At 38.7% G+C, this 17670-nt stretch overlaps 1 protein-coding gene across 4 annotated transcripts in view; it reads right to left on the bottom strand.

Moving 5' to 3' along the window:
• The window catches only part of rps6ka5 (ribosomal protein S6 kinase, polypeptide 5), a 252857-nt gene that overhangs the window by 100966 nt on the left and 134221 nt on the right, over positions 1 to 17670 (bottom strand). For all 4 annotated transcript variants that reach the window (XM_072568072.1, XM_072568075.1, XM_072568073.1 and 1 more), the window contains one exon: positions 5590 to 5705. In XM_072568072.1, coding sequence (XP_072424173.1) covers positions 5590 to 5705 — 116 coding nt within the window. The remainder of the gene's footprint in view (positions 1 to 5589; positions 5706 to 17670) is intronic.

Raw genomic sequence — 17670 nt, 5'->3', positions numbered from 1 at the left:
AACACATTCCCCCACCAATCCTTCTAAATTCTATCGAATACAGATCCAGAGTCCTCAACCTCTCCTCAGATGACAAGCCCTTCATTCCTGAGATCATTCTTGTAAACCTCCTGTGTGTGTCCCCTTCAGAGTCAGCACACCCTTCCTTAGGTACAGGCCCAAAACTCTCACAATATTCTAAATGCAATCTGATCACAGTTTTATACAACCTCACAGTGTATCTGTTCAACAAGGTTCCCCACGGGAGATTGATGAGCAAGGTTAGATCTCATGAAATACAGGGAGAACTTGCCATATGGATACAGAACTGGGTCAAAGGTAGAAGACAGAGGATGGTGGTGGAGAATTGTTTTTCAGACTGGAGGTCTGTGACCAGTGGAGTGCCACAAGGATCGGTGCTGGGTCCACTACTTTTCATCATTTATATAAATGATTTGGATGTGAGCATAAGAGGTATAGTTAGTAAGTTTGTTAATGACACCAAAATTGGATGGGTAGTGGACCGCGAAGAAGGTTATCTCAGATTACGACGGGATCTTGATCAGATGGGCCAATGGGCTGAAGAGTGGCAGATGGAGTTTAAATTAGATAAATGTGAGGTGCTGCATTTTTGGAAAACAAATCTTATCAGGACTTATACACTTAATGGTTAGGTCCTAGGGAGTGTTGCTGAACAAAGAGACCTTGGAGTGCAGGTTCATAGCTTCTTGAAAGTGGAGTCGCAGGTAAATAGGATAGTGAAGAAGGCGTTTGGTATGCTTTCCTTTATTGGTCAGAGTATTGAGTACAGGAGTTGGGAGGTCATGTTGCGGCTGTACAGGACATTGATTTAGCCACTGTGGGAATATTGCATGCAATTCTGGTCGCCTTTCTATTGGAAAGATGTTGTGAAAAGTCTTTTCCTGGGGGTAGGGGAGTCCAGAACTAGAGGGCATAGGTTTAGGGTGAGAGGGGAAAGATATAAAAGAGATCTACGGGGCAACTTTTTCACGCAGAGGGTGGTACGTGTATGGAATGAGCTGCCAGAGGATGTGGTGGAGGCTGGTACAATTGCAACATTTGAAAGGCATCTGGATGGGTACATGAATAGGGAGGGTTTTGGTGTTGGCAGGTGGGACTAGATTGGGTTGGGATATCTGGTCAGTATGGATGAGTTGGACCGAAGGGTCTGTTTCCGTGCTGTAAATCTCTATGACCCTTGTATTCTCGACTTCTCAAAATGAATATCAGCATTTCATTTGTCTTCCTAACTGCCAAATGAATCTGTAAAATAACCTTAAGAGAATCCTGAATTAGGACTCTTAAGTACCTTTGCACTTTAGATTTCTAAAGCCTTTCAGAGAACTGTTTATACCTCAATTCTCCCAACCAAAGTGCATAACCTCATATTTACCCACATTGCATTCTATCTACCCCTTCTTTGCCCACTCTGTTAAACTGTCCGAATCTTCCAACTGACCCGATTCCTCAATACTACCTGTCCCTCAATCTATGTTTGCATCATGTTAACAACAAAGCCCTGTCCAAAGTGTAATGTATAACGTGAATTATTGTGGCCCCAACATTGACCTCTGCGAAATGCCATGTATCATCAGCTGTCATCCTGCAAAAGACCTCTTTATCACCATTCTCTGTTTTCTGCCAGTCAGATAATTCTCTATCCATGCCAGCACGTTACTGTAACACCATGTGCTCTTATTTTTATTTTGCAGCTTCCTGTGTGGCATCTTGTCAAAAGTCTTCCGGAAATCTAAATAGATCACATACTCTGGTTCTCCTTTGTCTAGCTTGCTCATTATCTCCACAAAGAACCCTAACAGATTTGTCAGATATGACTTTCCCTTGATGCAGCCATGCTAACTCAGTCCTATTTTGCCATGCACTTCCAAGTAATCTGCAACTTTATCCTTAATAATGGACTTTAAAATCTTACCAACAACCAAGGTCAGGCTAATCAGCCTAAAGTTTCCTGCCTTCTGCTTCCCCACTTTCGCAAACAGGGGTGTTACTTTAGCCATTTGCCAGTCCTCTAGGACCCTCCCTGACTCCAGTGATTCATGAAAGATCACCACCAATGCCCCACAATCTCCTCAGCTATCTCTTTCAGAACCCTGGGGTGTAGTCCAACTGGTCTGGGTGATTGACCCATCTTTAGACCTTTCAGTTTTCACATCACCTTCTCCTTTGTAATGACACTAATCACCTCTGTCCCCTGAAGTTCTTGCATGCTGCTGGTATGAAGACTGAGGCAAAGTACGTATTCAGTTCCTCTGGCATTCTTGTGTTCCCTATTACTATTCTCCAGCATCATTTTCTAGCAATCCAATGTTCACTCTTGCAACACTTTTATCCCCATATAAGACTCTTATAATCATCTTTTATATTACTAGCTAGCTTACCCTCATATTTCATCTTCTACCCCCAACTGTTTTTTTAAGTTATGCTCTACCGGTTTTTAAAGACTTCCCAATCCTCTGGTTTTCTACTCATCTTCACCACATAGTAAGCTTTTCCTTTTAGCTTTTATGCTGTCCCTTACTCCCTTTGTGAGTCATGGCTGTGATGACTTCTATTAATTGTTTTGACTAATTCAGCACTGTAGGGGTGTATTTTTGATGTGCGTCCTAAATTACCCTCAGAAACTCCTGATGTTACTGCTCCACCCTTCCAATCAACTCTGGCCAGCTCCTCCCTCATGCCCTTGTAGCTAACCTTTCCTCTTTCAGAGGTAATCACCATTTGTCAGGACAAAGTGCAGCCTTCCTGAAATGCAATTCAAAATGGAGTCAAAAGCAGCCCGTGTTGTTCATATTAGCTTAATTTCTGAGATCAGGAAAAAAGAAAGGTTGGAATGAGGAAGGGTTAAATTAGTCTACTAAGCGCACTCTTTCCATAGTTAACCAGTTGCAAGTTCAAACATGGACTCTCTTTCCACCCAAGATTTCAATGCCTCAAGTGTAGTTACAAATGAGCAGGCTGGTACAACAAAAGGGTATTCTATGCCAGTCAAAATTGGGCAGGTAATACAGTGAAATTGTTTGATGTGAATATTTGAATAAGATCTGAGTAAGTAAATCAGGTGGATTAGACGGGAGTCAGCCAAGTATTTACATGAATGTAAGTCAAATGTAAAAACCTGAAAATGCTGGAAACACATAGCACAGCCAGAATTTGCACAGAGAACTACTGTCTTAACACTGCAGACTGTAAAACCTCATTATAATTTTAAAAGGAGCAAGCATTTTAAGAGCATCAGGACAAAGCATATGGGAAGGAAAAAGCTAGAGAGAAAGTAGTGGCGGAATTATCTGTAGTTTATTTTGAAGAGACAAAGAAAATAGACACGTAATCTGTACACCAGACAATGGAAAGAGGTGTTAAGAGAAGTTAATGGCACAAGCGGCTTCCTTTAGTGCTATAATGATTCAACAGAAACAAAGGCAGTAAGAGACCTATAAAGGTATAGGTGTTGAAAGCTCATCAAAGAACCCTGTATTCATATAGTATCTTGCATGTACTTAAAAGACATTTGAACATAAAATGGGAAATTGTTAAAAAAAGTGAAGACCATGGCTTTGAAAAACAGGCCAAAAGCCTAGATAATATGCTAGAAGACTTATTGGCTAAAAATTAGGGATTCATTAGATAGAAAAATGGAAAACATAATGCCCTTACTTAAAAAGGGGCTTGAGAAACTCATAACTCTATATTCACACCAGGAAACTGTTGGCAAACAATTGCCAAAACAATTGTCAAGACCAAATTGATGGAACATTAGGGAAGATCAAAACTACATGGTAAGACTGAGCCCGGACATACAAAATGAGTTGGTTAAAATCACACAACTCCAGTTTATAGTTTTGGAGAAAGCTAGTGCTTCCAAATAAACCTGTTGACTATAACCTGGTGTTGTGTGATTTTTAACTTTGTCCACCCCAGACCATCACCAGCACCTCCACATCATGTAGAAAAGGAGGTCATTTGTGACCAAGTTAACAGATTTTTTTTGACAAAGTGACTAAATGAATTGCTTTGGGATGATTTATTATGTTAAATGCCCTTCTATAAAGCTTTGTTATTATTGTTAAGGGTGAGAATGTAATGATAGCTTCTTTGGGTTTATAAGATATCTCCTGCAAAAAAAACATAAAATCAGGAGACACAACGTTGGCTTAAAGGATCGAATCTCAGCTTGGCAATAATAGAATAAAAATGTGTAATGAAATCCAATCTGAGACAGAGAAATGACAGGCAAGGTTCCCCCCCCCCCCCAAATCTGTATTAGAATTGGTACTTCCAACACTTATTGATGATTAGAAGAAGGAGCCAATAGAATTAATCATTTATATTTATATAGTGCCTTTAATGATGCAAGGCATTTCACAATAACATTATTATTTAGGCTGCAGTGATGGGGGTTGTTTACACGGGACTGTATGTAAAATGATTAAGGAGAAAGTAGGACTGCAGATGCTGGAGAGTCAGTCGAAACGTATCATGCTGGACTTCCTAATGAAAGGCTTATGCCCAAAAAATTGATTCTCCTGCTCCTCAGATGCTGCCTCACCTGCTTTTCCAGTGCCACACTTTTGACTATAAAATTATTAAACAAAATAGTCCAAACATATTTATGCTTCTACATTTATGAAGAAAACAGAATTCTTAATCTCCTGAAATTTGCAGAAATTGTAGAGATATTAATTACAGACTGTAGGAATTAGAGGCAGTTCAGTTCACCATGGTTTTGCTAATGTTAGTTCTTCTCCTTGAATGACCCACATTTCCCGGTTCTTTTGGCTGTATGATTCGCATTCTTCACTTTCAAATTGTCCAAAAAAAAATCCCTACCTAGATGCTGCTCAGTAGGAGATGCACTGCAGAAATTTATCAAGGATCCTTGGACAGCACCTTCCATCTATAAGGACAAAGGCAGCAGATACTGACAGCAATTGAAATGCTGTGATTCAAGAAGACATCTCACCATCACCTTAGCCGCCACTACCGTCCACCTCAAAGGATATGGGAAGAAAGTGGAAAGAGGGGTCATACTGAATGGTGGGGGAGGCTCAAAATTGCTTGCTCTTGGTCCTATGTTTCTCTGTTTCTCAAAAGCAGCCAGACATGAACAATAAATGTTGGCTGAACCAGTGATGTCCACATCCTATGAAGACAATTTTAAAAAATATGACATTACAGCAATACCCCCAGCCCAGAATGTGATCCTGATATCAGTTTACATAATCTCATAGAAATGTTTCTATTTTGCACATTAAAGGGGTTAACAGCTTTCTAGTCCAGTGACATTTCAACTACATACTAAATCACTGATATGAGATTACAACCAGGAAATATTAAATTTACACAAGCAACAAAGCTTTTTACTTTTCAACCTAACTAACTGTACAAGTGTCAGCACAGATAAAACAAAGCAATAAAGACATTTGCAATTTTCTTTAAAATTTTAGAAGCACTGGAGTTAAGATATTCACCTAATCCATGTCTTGTATCCTGTACACCTAGTCAACTACAGAAATAGACAGAGAATGCATTTGCCAAATTTAGTTCTTGACCAGTAAATGTACAGCTTACCTTGTGTAGATGCTCCAGTGCTAGCACTATCTCCCCACTGTATATTCTCACTGCATGCTCTGTGAAACGTTCCCTCTGCGACAAGTGAGTAAACAATTCCCCTCCATTCACATAGTCTGTTACACAAAATAAAACATTATACATGAGGATTATACCATAGCAATCCAAAATATCACAACATAGAAAGTTTACAAATACAAGGCAGATATTATGAAACAGAAACTTGTGTTCAGCGGCACAAATCCATAACATTATACACATAGAAATTCAGCTTTTAATTTTTCTCATGTGTATTTAAAAGTTATTAAAATCAATTTTGCACTGTAACTCTTGCACGGTGGCTAGCATTGCTGCCTCAGAGCACCAGGGACCAAGGTTTGATTCGAGCCTCGGGCGACAGTCTCTGTGGAGTTTGCACATTCTCCCGAGTCTGCGTGGGTTTCCTCCGGATGCTCCAATAACCTCCCACAGTCCAAAGATGTGCAGGTTAGGTGAATTGGCCATGCTAAATTGCCCATGGTGTTCAGGGACATGTAGGTTAGGTGCATTCATTAGGGGTAAATATAGGGTAGGGGAATGGGTCTGGGTGGGTTACTCTTTGGAGGGTCGGTGTGGACCTGTTGGGCCACGGGTCTGTTTTAACACTGTAGTAATTCTATGTCCTATGAAATGTAGCCCAACAAAGCAATCACGTTTCTGCAAGTCTCATTTTTCCTAAAATTTCTGATATGCCTGATAAAATTGTATATGAAAAATGTAGGCAAAAAAGTCAGCTGGTTTGAAGGCTGGTTATCTTTTCACCAGAATGCACAATGCAAAGATTTATATTAGAGCTTTACATTTGAGGAATTCTGACTACATTTGAAATTTAAGTACATAACAAGCAACACAGAACTGAAATTATTCTGGCTGAATCAATAAGTACAGGAATGAATAAGCATCAGCCATTAGGAACAACTGCATAATCAAACACTTGTGCACTCAACCCTGAAGAAAAAAGAGCTAGCACAACATTTTAAGATCCACAGGCCAGCATCCTGTTTAATTTTCTAAGCTAAGGACAAGCCAATCTGGAGTTAGTAGTTCCATTAGTTCAATTTATGTCAAGCAGGTGTCAAGGTTTTGTCAAGGCACTAACAAGCCATGTTTTTGCAGAGTTTTCAACAAAGCAAAAAAAACCAAAACTGATAAAGCACAATTGGAAGTTTGGTTCCAAATGAACTAAGCCGAAGTGCAACCCCATGAATATTCTGCTGATGATGGTGTACAGACAACCAAAAAAAAATTAGTGATAGTAAGAAATGCTAAAAACCATCATGACCATTAACCAATTGTCTTCAATAAGACAAAAACTAATAACATTAACATACCACCATCTTAGGGTTGAATCTTCTACTCCAGAAGGTAAAAACAATGACTGCAGATGCTGGAAACCAGATTTTGGATTAGTGGTGCTGGAAGAGCACAGCAGTTCAGGCAGCATCCGAGGAGCAGCAAAATCGACGTTTCCGGCAAAAGCCCTTCATCAGGAATTTATTCCTGATTTTGCTGCTCCTCAGATGCTGCCTGAACTGCTGTGCTTTTCCAGCACCACGAATCCAAAATCTTCTACTCCAGAAGTCCACACACTCTCAGGCAGCAAGTGCACTGAAATAGACGAGGTGGTGGCATATTCAAACCTTGCCACTTTCTCGATTCCACTGCAGTTTAGTTCTAAGTATGAAGGTCAATGGTAGATATTTTCACCTACTACCTAATGAGGTCCTTAAGTGACCAATTAAGGATCACTAATGGCTTGAACATATCCATTATCTCAGCTACAGACAGCCCTGTCACCATGTAGCCCATCACCTCGAAGGGTGGGGAAGGGTGGGGAGAGGTGGGGAAAGGTGGGGAGAGGTGGGGAGAGGTGGGGAAAGGTGGGGAGGGGTGGGGAGGGGTGGGGAGGGGTGGGGAGGGGGGGCTTGATCAAAAGTGCCTGATTAAGGAACTGGGCATATGATAGGGCAGGGATGACTGCTAGGAGCAAACCCCTGTCCTAACTTTTGACTTCCACCTTGAACTGAGAAATCCAACTTTCTGCCCACCCCCTCAAAAAAATTACTTACATTAGTCTGGGTTCTCTGTGATCCTGGGGCTTTTCTCACAGTAACCACACTTCCTCCAAGGTGTTTGGTGCAAGAACAAGCAGCCTCCAATTGGCTAGATCTTCTATCCCAGGGTTCTTAATTGCAGTGGAAGTCTAGCCATTCGGCTTGCCAGTGCCTGATTTGAGTATTATTTTGAGAGCCTTTCCTAATACAGCCAGCATAGATCTCACACTGGCTCTCCATGGCCTGATCAGAACCACTGTGTCCACAGCTTTTCAACCTCAATATCAATTTCGAATTGAGAGAGTTCTAATCTCTAGACTTCTTTGATGGTATAACAAACTCAAGTAAATTGTTGTAATTCTTATGACATGTTGGACTTCAACCTCCAAAAGGCTTTCATTAAAGGGCTATAATTATCTAAAGTTTTTGGGATTGAGAGGAAACCTGGAATCAGACGAGGAATTGATTAAAACACAAGAAACAATGAGTCTGGATTGAAGGGTCAGGGTTTAGATCACCATTGTCCCTAAATTATATCAATGACCAAAACTGAGGAACTCAATGCAACATTCTGTTTAGACCATCACTGTTCAATAGTATCAAAACTGTCCTTCCTACCTCAGTTCCACTTCCTGCACTATCTTCATATCCCTCAATACCTCTCATGCCTAACTATTACATGACTTCTGTCTTGAATAAGTGAGTATTCACCACTCCCTAGGGTACAGAATTCTATTGAGTCTTTTAAATGGCCTACCATTATGACCCGTGTTCTCAGACCACAAGGGAATCATCATCTCAGCAGTGACATGGTTAAGCCACATCAGAAACACATCCCTGAAAATAGGTATTGGAGAAATTATTGTATAGCAGCATCAAAATTGTTGAAGGATAGCTGAACTGGAATATTACTATGAACTGTGATAATGGAATTAAGGAATATTAGTTCAAGCAAGGAAAGGATAATTTTAGGACTTATCAGAATATTCTTCTTGATTGAAAAAGTACTATGAAATGGACTTCCAATAGTGTAATCAAGACAAAAAAAGTGAAACTTTTAAAGAAAAAATTGGGAGCAAATGACAGACTGTAGAATTCATTCAAGTGAAAGCTAAATTGATCAAATATCCCACCTCATTTCTGTTGTGAAGCTAAAAGCAAACAAGTTGCAGGATAATCAAATGAACTTGAGCAATTTGCTAACAATTAACCTGGCAAGAACAAATTAACTCAGTATTTAAAATAAAACATTTTAATAACACACATTACAGCTCTCATAAGCGAACTCATAAGAGATTAGTAGCTATTAATAGTGACAGGTCTAGACATGAATATTTTGTTCAACTCATAAGAGGTACCTTTGTTACAGAGCAATAACAATCTACACACCTAGTCATAAAACATTTGTTGATATTTCTCCAAATTATAGAATTAAAATTTACATTTAGCAGCCATAAAGAAGGCAATACATTTATAACTTTGTTATAATGTGGAACTAAGCCTATGTCAGAGACAGAAATTTACGTCCCCTTTACTGCCTGTGATTAGTATGTCTACAGTTAAAAATTATGCGTACGTTTTCCTACCATCATACAACATGAATTCCAAATCATTCTTTTCAGTAATAATGCTTTTACAATTTGTTTTTACAAAGAAGGTTATTTATTTCCACACAATTACCCCAAAATAATGAAACATTTCACTCACTTGTTTCACATATACTCACACAAAAAAAACTAGATCCAGATTAAGGTAATATATACTTTTATCACTGATAATTATCTCAGTCTCTTTCATTTCTCAGATGTAGATGAAGCTTTAAAATTGAAGTGAGGGTCTTGTAAAACAAAGGTTTGTCAGTAAGCTGTGAGATTCTTGAAGGTGAATTTCTAGGAAATAGGTTCTCAGGTAAAGTCAAAGTTCAAACAGGTTGGGGAAGTCCTTCTTACTCTGTGTTCTATGTACAAAGTTTTGCAGATAATTACTTGATGGTTTGCAACTAATTTAATGCTTCTAGGGGAAGTGTCTTCAAAACAACATCTTGATGACTTCAAAAGCAGATAATAAAATAGCTTCCTCATCACACTTCCATAATTTTAAATCCTTTTTCCAAAGACAATAATATATTTTGATTACACATCCTGTACTGCTGCATAACACCTGTGTGTTTGAGGTAGTTCCTTTTTGTTTGAATGATTGATTCTGTTTGATAATACCCTTTTGAAATTGGATCAGGTAAATGCATTGATTCAATATTTCTCTTGTTCCTCTGGTAATGTTCCCAAAAACAATGTCATTTGTTTTCTTCCTCGAAACAGCGGAATGGTTTGAATCCATAAAGAAATCAGATGCAAATGGTAGGTCTGACAGAAAACAGTTACCAAGAAGTCATTTAGCTTTGACACTCAGTCCTTATAGTTTGAGGTACTCATTGAAACCTGTTTAATGAGGGTTTTGATGCCTTCATCATGAAACATGGCCATTTCGTGTCCAGAAATATTGTTTTAAAGAAAAGCAGGCATTGATTAGTTATACAGAAGTAACAATGAGAGGATGACTTCTATAATGAATTTAATATTGAAGCATGCTCACTGTACTGTCCTACAAAATTCTAAATAAAGGGGTTTCTATGTATCATGGTTCATTTAATTCTAAGAAACATTGGAAGGTCCTACCACAGTAGAGTCTAGTGATCTAAGCTACAACACATAGACAAACCTTAACAGTTTTGTTTGGTGTATCCTAGGCTTTACATTTTTAAACCTAGTTATCTATAATTGCACATTGTTAACAATTTTTTTTCATTCTATTAGTTAGAGAAAAAATGTCATCTCCAGGATATTTATTTATTTTGTAATATACCACAGCCAAGTCAAGAATGAAAGCTTTCTGCTAATATGCAGAGCTAGCGTGTACATCAGCTTTTGGACTAGCAAATGCTTTGACCCAATCTTATTTTTATTTATAATGTCAGCTTCAGCTGTAATATTAGACTGAGCAGTCCCAATATCATGATTTGACAAAGTAGTGAGTCACAGGACAGCAACTAATTGAAGTATAAGATCAATTTCAGATCAAAAATAGAAAGATGTTGCACTTCATTAAAAGCAGGTGATGCTGGGACTTTGCATTTTATTGAAAATTGATCTTGTTGCTCCGTCCATTTCACTATACAGATCAACTAATCAGTCTTCCATCTTCTTCAACAGAACATTTACTATTGGTGGCTATTGAGTCTGTACTACTGCTGGCTTATATTCTTGTTACAGGAATTATTGTGAAACCATTTCTAACAATCTTAAGGAAAGTTTCCAAAACAAACCCAAAACTGTAACACTTTAGCTTTTAAAGTTAAACATAGCAAATTAAACCTAATGATTACATCTCTTATTTTCAATAATTTAACACAGCAATAAATCTTTGTTATATTAATGAATATTTTAAACTTATTGATAAACATCACATGGAATAAATGCCTCATAGATATTCTTATTCACTCACAAAACCTTTCATTTCTCACTGTGTTTTGTTAGTCCTGCTTTTCCTGTTCTATTTTATTGGATATTGATTTTAAAATTATTTTATATAGTTGCTTGCTGAGAATATTAACAGATTCCTAGTAATTTCCTGAAAATACTAACACTACTGAGAGTACATTATTCTAATACATAAAACACAAAGTAGGCTAACCTAAAAGTAAAACATTGTTCCAGAAAACCTGATTCCCAATGCACTGAAGAGATCTTTACAGAGCTCTTTCAGATCTGAGGACCTCAATTTGAACATCTATAAATGAAGACATCAATCAAATGGGGACTTGCACATTTGGATTATGGAACGATGGTGAGGAAAAACAAATTCACTGATTTGGGTATCTCAACATTTGCCTGAGAAACAAACTAAAGAAAGCTTGATCCTTTGCTGCCATGAACCACGTCAACACTTGCTGTGACAATCAACCACTCACAGATACCATTAAAGAAAAGCTTACATTTTTTATATCATCTTTCTCATACTCATGATGGTCCAAAGAGTTTCAATGCCTACTAAATACTTTTTGTAAAAGAATTATCAGTCAGTGTTGTTGATTGTTGGCTAGAACAAATAGAAAAATATTATCTGAACAGTGTCTTGACATCCACCTAAATAGTGAGACAAAATTTTAATTCTGGTAATATAGCATATTCTTAAGACAGATGCTTAAGTTCCTTCTGATTTTGAAACCCATCTGAGCGAGAGATAGGAGCCCCAACATTATGCCTCACTAACATTTTAGTTAACACTGAGAATAGACCTCCAACAGACCTACAAATCCCTAACTAATGCAAGATGGCAATTATTTTCTAACAGCTGTCTACTAATCAATAGGAGTGTCTAGATCAGCCAGTTATGATCTGAATATTTGCATTTGTTCTTGAACTCTGCAGCTAACAAATATTTCATAGCAATGAGCACTGTAGATTTTTATTTTGTAGGTTGACAAAACAGCCACACAGATCCCTGATTAGAGTAACTATATGTAAATTGCTGTACTACACTCAACCTTTTAATCTTTCCATACATATACGGAATTGTCCAGTTGACATACCACAAGTAATCTTCCTAGATATTCAAGTTTATGTAATGGTCACAATTAACAAGTGAGCAGGGGCCTCAATCTTTTCTCTGGCCTCTGGGATGGTAAGCATAATGTGACTGAGATTTTCTGGCATCTTCTGGGGGGAAAAGTGGATGTGAAGGGAATTGGTAACATATGCCCTCCCATCCTGAGTTCACCTGAAGTGGCTAATTAAGGGCTTTTTTCCATCATCACTGACAAAATACCAAGGGCAATAGAATAATTTGCCAGGTGGGATCCCTGTGGTCCTAGTGAAGGAGGTGTCCTGATCAGGTGCTTTTTGGCCAACAGACAACTACTCTGGTATCCCTCAGAATTTCCTGTCCTCACGAGCAATCCAATTGCTAGACCTCCCAGAATTATCTCAGCAAATCCAACTCCATGTACATGGGTTGTGTAACCTACTTCATGGGATATTTACACTGCCTGGGGGGGACATTCAAACAATGGCCACTGCTCCTGGTAGTAATACCGGGACTGAACAGCTGCTGGCCCTTATCTCTGAAAGGGGTGAAATCACCAACTGGAAGAGATTAATTCATAGCCCTCCGGGTGAAGAAATTCATGTTCTCCTTCAGTTTAAATGACTAACCCCTAATTTTTAAACATTACGCCCAAGATCTAGAATCTACAGTGAAGGGAAATATATAAACAGCATCTATCCTGTCAAGTCCCCTGACAAACTTCTGTGTTGTGTCAGTAAGACCAGCTGTCATTCTTCTTAGCTGCAATAAGTATAGGCTCAACATCCTCAGTGTTTCCTCATAAGACCTTCTCAGTCCCCAATGTAAGTATCTCTCTCCTTGGCCTCATCAATGTCTTATACAATGGTAGGAAGAATTTCCCATTTTAATACTCCATTCTCTTTATAATGAATGCCAATATCTCCACTGGCACTCCACTAATTACAGTTTCCCATCCTGCAAATGATCCATTTACCCCAATTTTCTTTCCTATCCAGCAACCAACCATCTATGTTAATATATCAATATCAATACCATGAGCTTTGATGTTTTAGTAACCTTTGGTATGGCATCTTATCAAATATCTTTCAATTCACCTTTATCTGGGCTGCTCAATACATCCTTAAAGAATTTTAAGAAATTTATCAAACATAATTTTCTTTTTGTAAAACCACATTGACTCTTGCATTATTGCATTATGAATTTCTAAATATCCTGCTTCATTATTATTCCTAATAAAATATTTTTTTTTTCCAACAGTGTTCTTCTGTCCACCTGTTGAATACAACAGTTGCATTTGCAGTGTTTCAATCTGATGGGGCAGCAACAGAATCTCGAGAATTTTGGAAGATTACTTGTGCATCCATTATCTCCACATCCGTATCTGCCTAAGTCTGACACTCTGGCATTCTCTTCCTGCACCTCTTTGACCAATTTTTTTTTGTCACCTGTACAAATATCTTTTACTGGCTTGTTCCTTTCCCATAACCATACATCTCTGATGTTATGTTGTTGTTCTCTTAAGACTACACATGCATATTTCAAGGCAAATTTCACTACTGATTGTATTTGATAACAATTAGCTGTTACGTCTGTGCAATTGAGGCTTTTTTTGGTTTAGGAATGTCCTGTGTACTTGTACTCAGCACACCTGTGGCCCAATGTTGAGTAAACATGCAGCAAAAAAGATTGTAGAAAATTGAGCAGAAGTTGTGTGCATAATTATGATACTGCCATGATCCCTTGATCCTTTGTACTTGTAATGACCCTTTTTTTTCATAACAACCATTTCTCTCTAAGTCACAGCTTCCCTTTGCCCAGTGCAAACCAATAACTTAAGTCAATGTGGGACCTTTACATACAAGAAACTCTTCAATCACTTCAAAACATTCATTTCTAATTTACAAAGACCAAAAATGCACAGAAAGCAAACAAACATAAGCTACATTTGTCACTTGGATTACAACTGCTTGTATGTCAAACACCAACAATTTTACAGTCAATGATTGATCAGTGCACCCAGATCTCATACAGTGGACGCAAACAGAAGTTGCTGGAAAAGCTCAGCAGATTTGGCAACATCTGTGAACAGAAATCAGAGTTACCATTTCAGATCCGTTGACTCAGAACAGTTCTGAGAAATGGTTACCAGATCTGAAATAATAACTCTGATTTCCCTCCAAAGATGCTGCCAGAGCTGCTGAGCTTTTCCAACAATTTCTGTTTTCGTTTCGGATTTACAGTATCCGCATTCTTTCAGTTTTATTCAATTAAGTCCTGCCTGGCTTGTAGTGATCAAAGCAGCTGTGCTTTATCACGCAAAACATGATGTTTCTCCTGCTCAATGTCCTCATCACACTCTTTGGAAAATTGCCCATGATCCCAGTTTGTCAGCATTAATCACATTCTCACATTGTGTGCTCCGGGTGGACAGAGCACACTCTGTCCACAGTGTCTCTAGTCAAAGAATGAGCTGTATTATGTTGACACTTAGCCTCAATCAAGCGATCGCATCATCATTATTTTGGGTTATGTGTGAGTGTGCATGTGAGACAGAGAAAGAGAGAGAGCTCACGTTGCAAAGTTAGTCCGTGTCCTCCAGTAATCATCCTTTTGTGACACCTGGATCCTCACATGCAGCAAAACAAAAGAGCTCTCAGGATACAGGCATCATGGTGAGTCCCAGGTGCAAACCTTGAGGAAGTGGAACCAATGATCAACATTCAATCTCTCCACTGTCAATGCAGTAGCATTGTAACCATCTATAAGATTTGTCAGCTGTAGATAAATTGGCAGGACTCTTTTCCATAAACCATATGGGATGGTTCAAGTCCCACTCCAGTGCATGAGCACATCAAAACCAAGCAAGGACCCCAGTGCAGTACATAATGTTACAATGGTGGATCTGTCATTTTTTTGGATGAGACATTAAACCAAGGTCCCAGGTGCCTGTTCAGTTGGACGTGTGACAGGAATTATAAACAGACTGATGGTCCAAACTTCATGAAGCAGAGGTGCTTTATTCCATCGGCATCAGGTTCTTATAAATATAGAAGAAAATTAAGTTTAACTATGTAAATCAGTATTTACATGGAATTAAGCCTGTGGTTTACATCTGGTTCAGCAAATTCTTTGATTGTCTGATCCTTCTCACCAAGTATCTCTCCACCCCCCGAGGCTTCCAGCCACATTCCTGATGAAGGGCTTTTGCACGAAATGTTGATTTTACTGCTCCTTGGATGCTGTCTGATCTGCTGTGCTTTTCCAGCACCACACTCTCGATCCTTCTCACCAAGGGGCCTCCTTCCTCACAAAGACTGCATTTTCTCCAGGGAGGGTTGATCCTACTGCTGCAGTTGCCTTGCCCAGTGCCCTTCTTCACCTTCACCACCTGCTGCTAGAAGTCCCTATACAATTTATCCAACTGCCCTGCTTGGTGCCTTCCCTCATTATCACCACCTTCTAGTGGAGTTCTTGGCATAACTGCTCAATGCCTTCCCTCACTATTGCTACACTGCTCCATTACAGACATACAAAATTTTATTAGAGTTTTCAAAAAGTGTAGAGTTGCTACACTCCCCCGGTACCTGACCAACATCCATCCCTTAATGAATACTATAAAAACTGGTGGTAAAATATGGATGTTAGTTTATGACACTGACACAGCTGAGAAGGGACCACAGCAAGTGATCAAGACTCTTTCGATAGCACCTTTCAAATTTATCACTTTTTTCACCAGCAGGACATGGTCAGCATCACATCTGTAAGTGCCCCTCCAACTTAGACAGCATCTTGATTTGGAATTAATCACTGTCCATTAATAGTTGCTGGGTCAAAATCTTGAAACTCCCTTCTAAACAGTAATCTGAGTCCCCACACCCAGTAGCTCAAGAAAGCAACTCACCACCACATTCTCAAGGGCAATTAAGGATGCACAAAATAGTGCTGGTCAAGCTAGTTACATTCATCACACCAAAAGGTTTTTAAAAATTAGGTATCAAGGAGGTGAAGGAGAAAAACGTGAAGAAAACAAGAGACAGGAAAACAGAAAAATGAAAGAGCTAAGCACTCGAAAAATCTGCAACCCAGAAAATTCAAAATTCTTCAATGACATTCAAGAGATCGAAGAATGCATCATGTGATAGTGGATGCTTGCTGAGTTAGAGACTGGATCCTCAATGATTTAAAACTGATCAACACTCAACAAAGCATTAACCATTGACACGAGATGACCATGACCTTCAATCCTTTACAGGTCTGGACCACTGCAGACATTCACAGGGCAGTTGTGCAATACCAGTGAAAGTCCAAAAGTAGTCAAAATGCAATTAGACTCCACATTCAAGATCTTTTCCACAGAGCTGAAGAACGCAAATAAATTTAATGTGCTCAGTGCAAAGGAAAAGTGGGAAGCATTAGATTTCTCTAGGACTGCTGGCCATTTCCCATGTTCAGGAGATAGGGGCAGGGTTATGAATAATGGAGGCACATCACATTACAAGATACCCCAACACAACCAACTCTAAGCTAACACTTTAACTGTTTAGATTATCTGTACTCCCCCACTGTACAACTTGCATGTGAATCCTGTGGGGTTTTTTTGGGGTGAAGGACATCTGGAGAATGCTGTTGTGATGTTTTTACTGTGGTTAATTCTGTTGTCGAGTGCATTCTCCAGAATAAGAGGTATTGGACTGTTGGATTTTCCACAACAAAGATGCCCCTTTGAAGCTGTGACTGTGACAATTTCTGGTGTCCCACAAGATAAAAGCTAAGGAGAGATACAAAAGAATAGTGTGTATTGCATGCTATGCAGCTGCTCCAGGTTTCGTGGATAGATTGAAGGATTCCCTCTAAACAACCTTGCAGAACTGTACTTTTATAGAATGCCTGAAGTTTGGCATACAGGGATGTATTGGTCGATGGCAGGAATGAGCCAACGAAAGCAGATGACCCTGGACTATGGGTCAATAGTTAAAGGATGTGGAATTGTTGCACATATGTCCTCAAGTAGGTGAAGCAATGAGATAACAGCTTGTGGTACATGCATTATTAAATGAGTGTCTCTACAGAGGTTGCAAGGAGGAAAAGACAAATATTTGACTTCAAAGACTTTATTATATAAAAAAAGTTTTTATAGAAATAGTAAAGTTAACTTGAAAATAATATAATCTCATACAAACATTGCCTGAAAAAGTTAAACTCTTAGACATTTGAGCAGATGCTTACAGAAACCCCAATAAAATCTTAAGTGGACCTTGAAAGGTATAGTTTCACTACAATGTATTACAGCAATTTAAATTCATGGAAACTTTTACTATTTTATAATGATAATTTTTTATTGAACATTAATCAGCATTGTGAACCTGGATTAAATAGTTTATTTTAAAAAAAATTAAAGAACTAT

This window comes from Chiloscyllium punctatum, chromosome 4 (genome assembly GCF_047496795.1).
Source record: "Chiloscyllium punctatum isolate Juve2018m chromosome 4, sChiPun1.3, whole genome shotgun sequence".
NCBI lineage: Eukaryota > Metazoa > Chordata > Chondrichthyes > Orectolobiformes > Hemiscylliidae > Chiloscyllium > Chiloscyllium punctatum.
The sequence above is the reverse complement of the archived record's forward strand: the minus strand, read 5'-3'. Positions and strand labels throughout refer to the sequence as shown.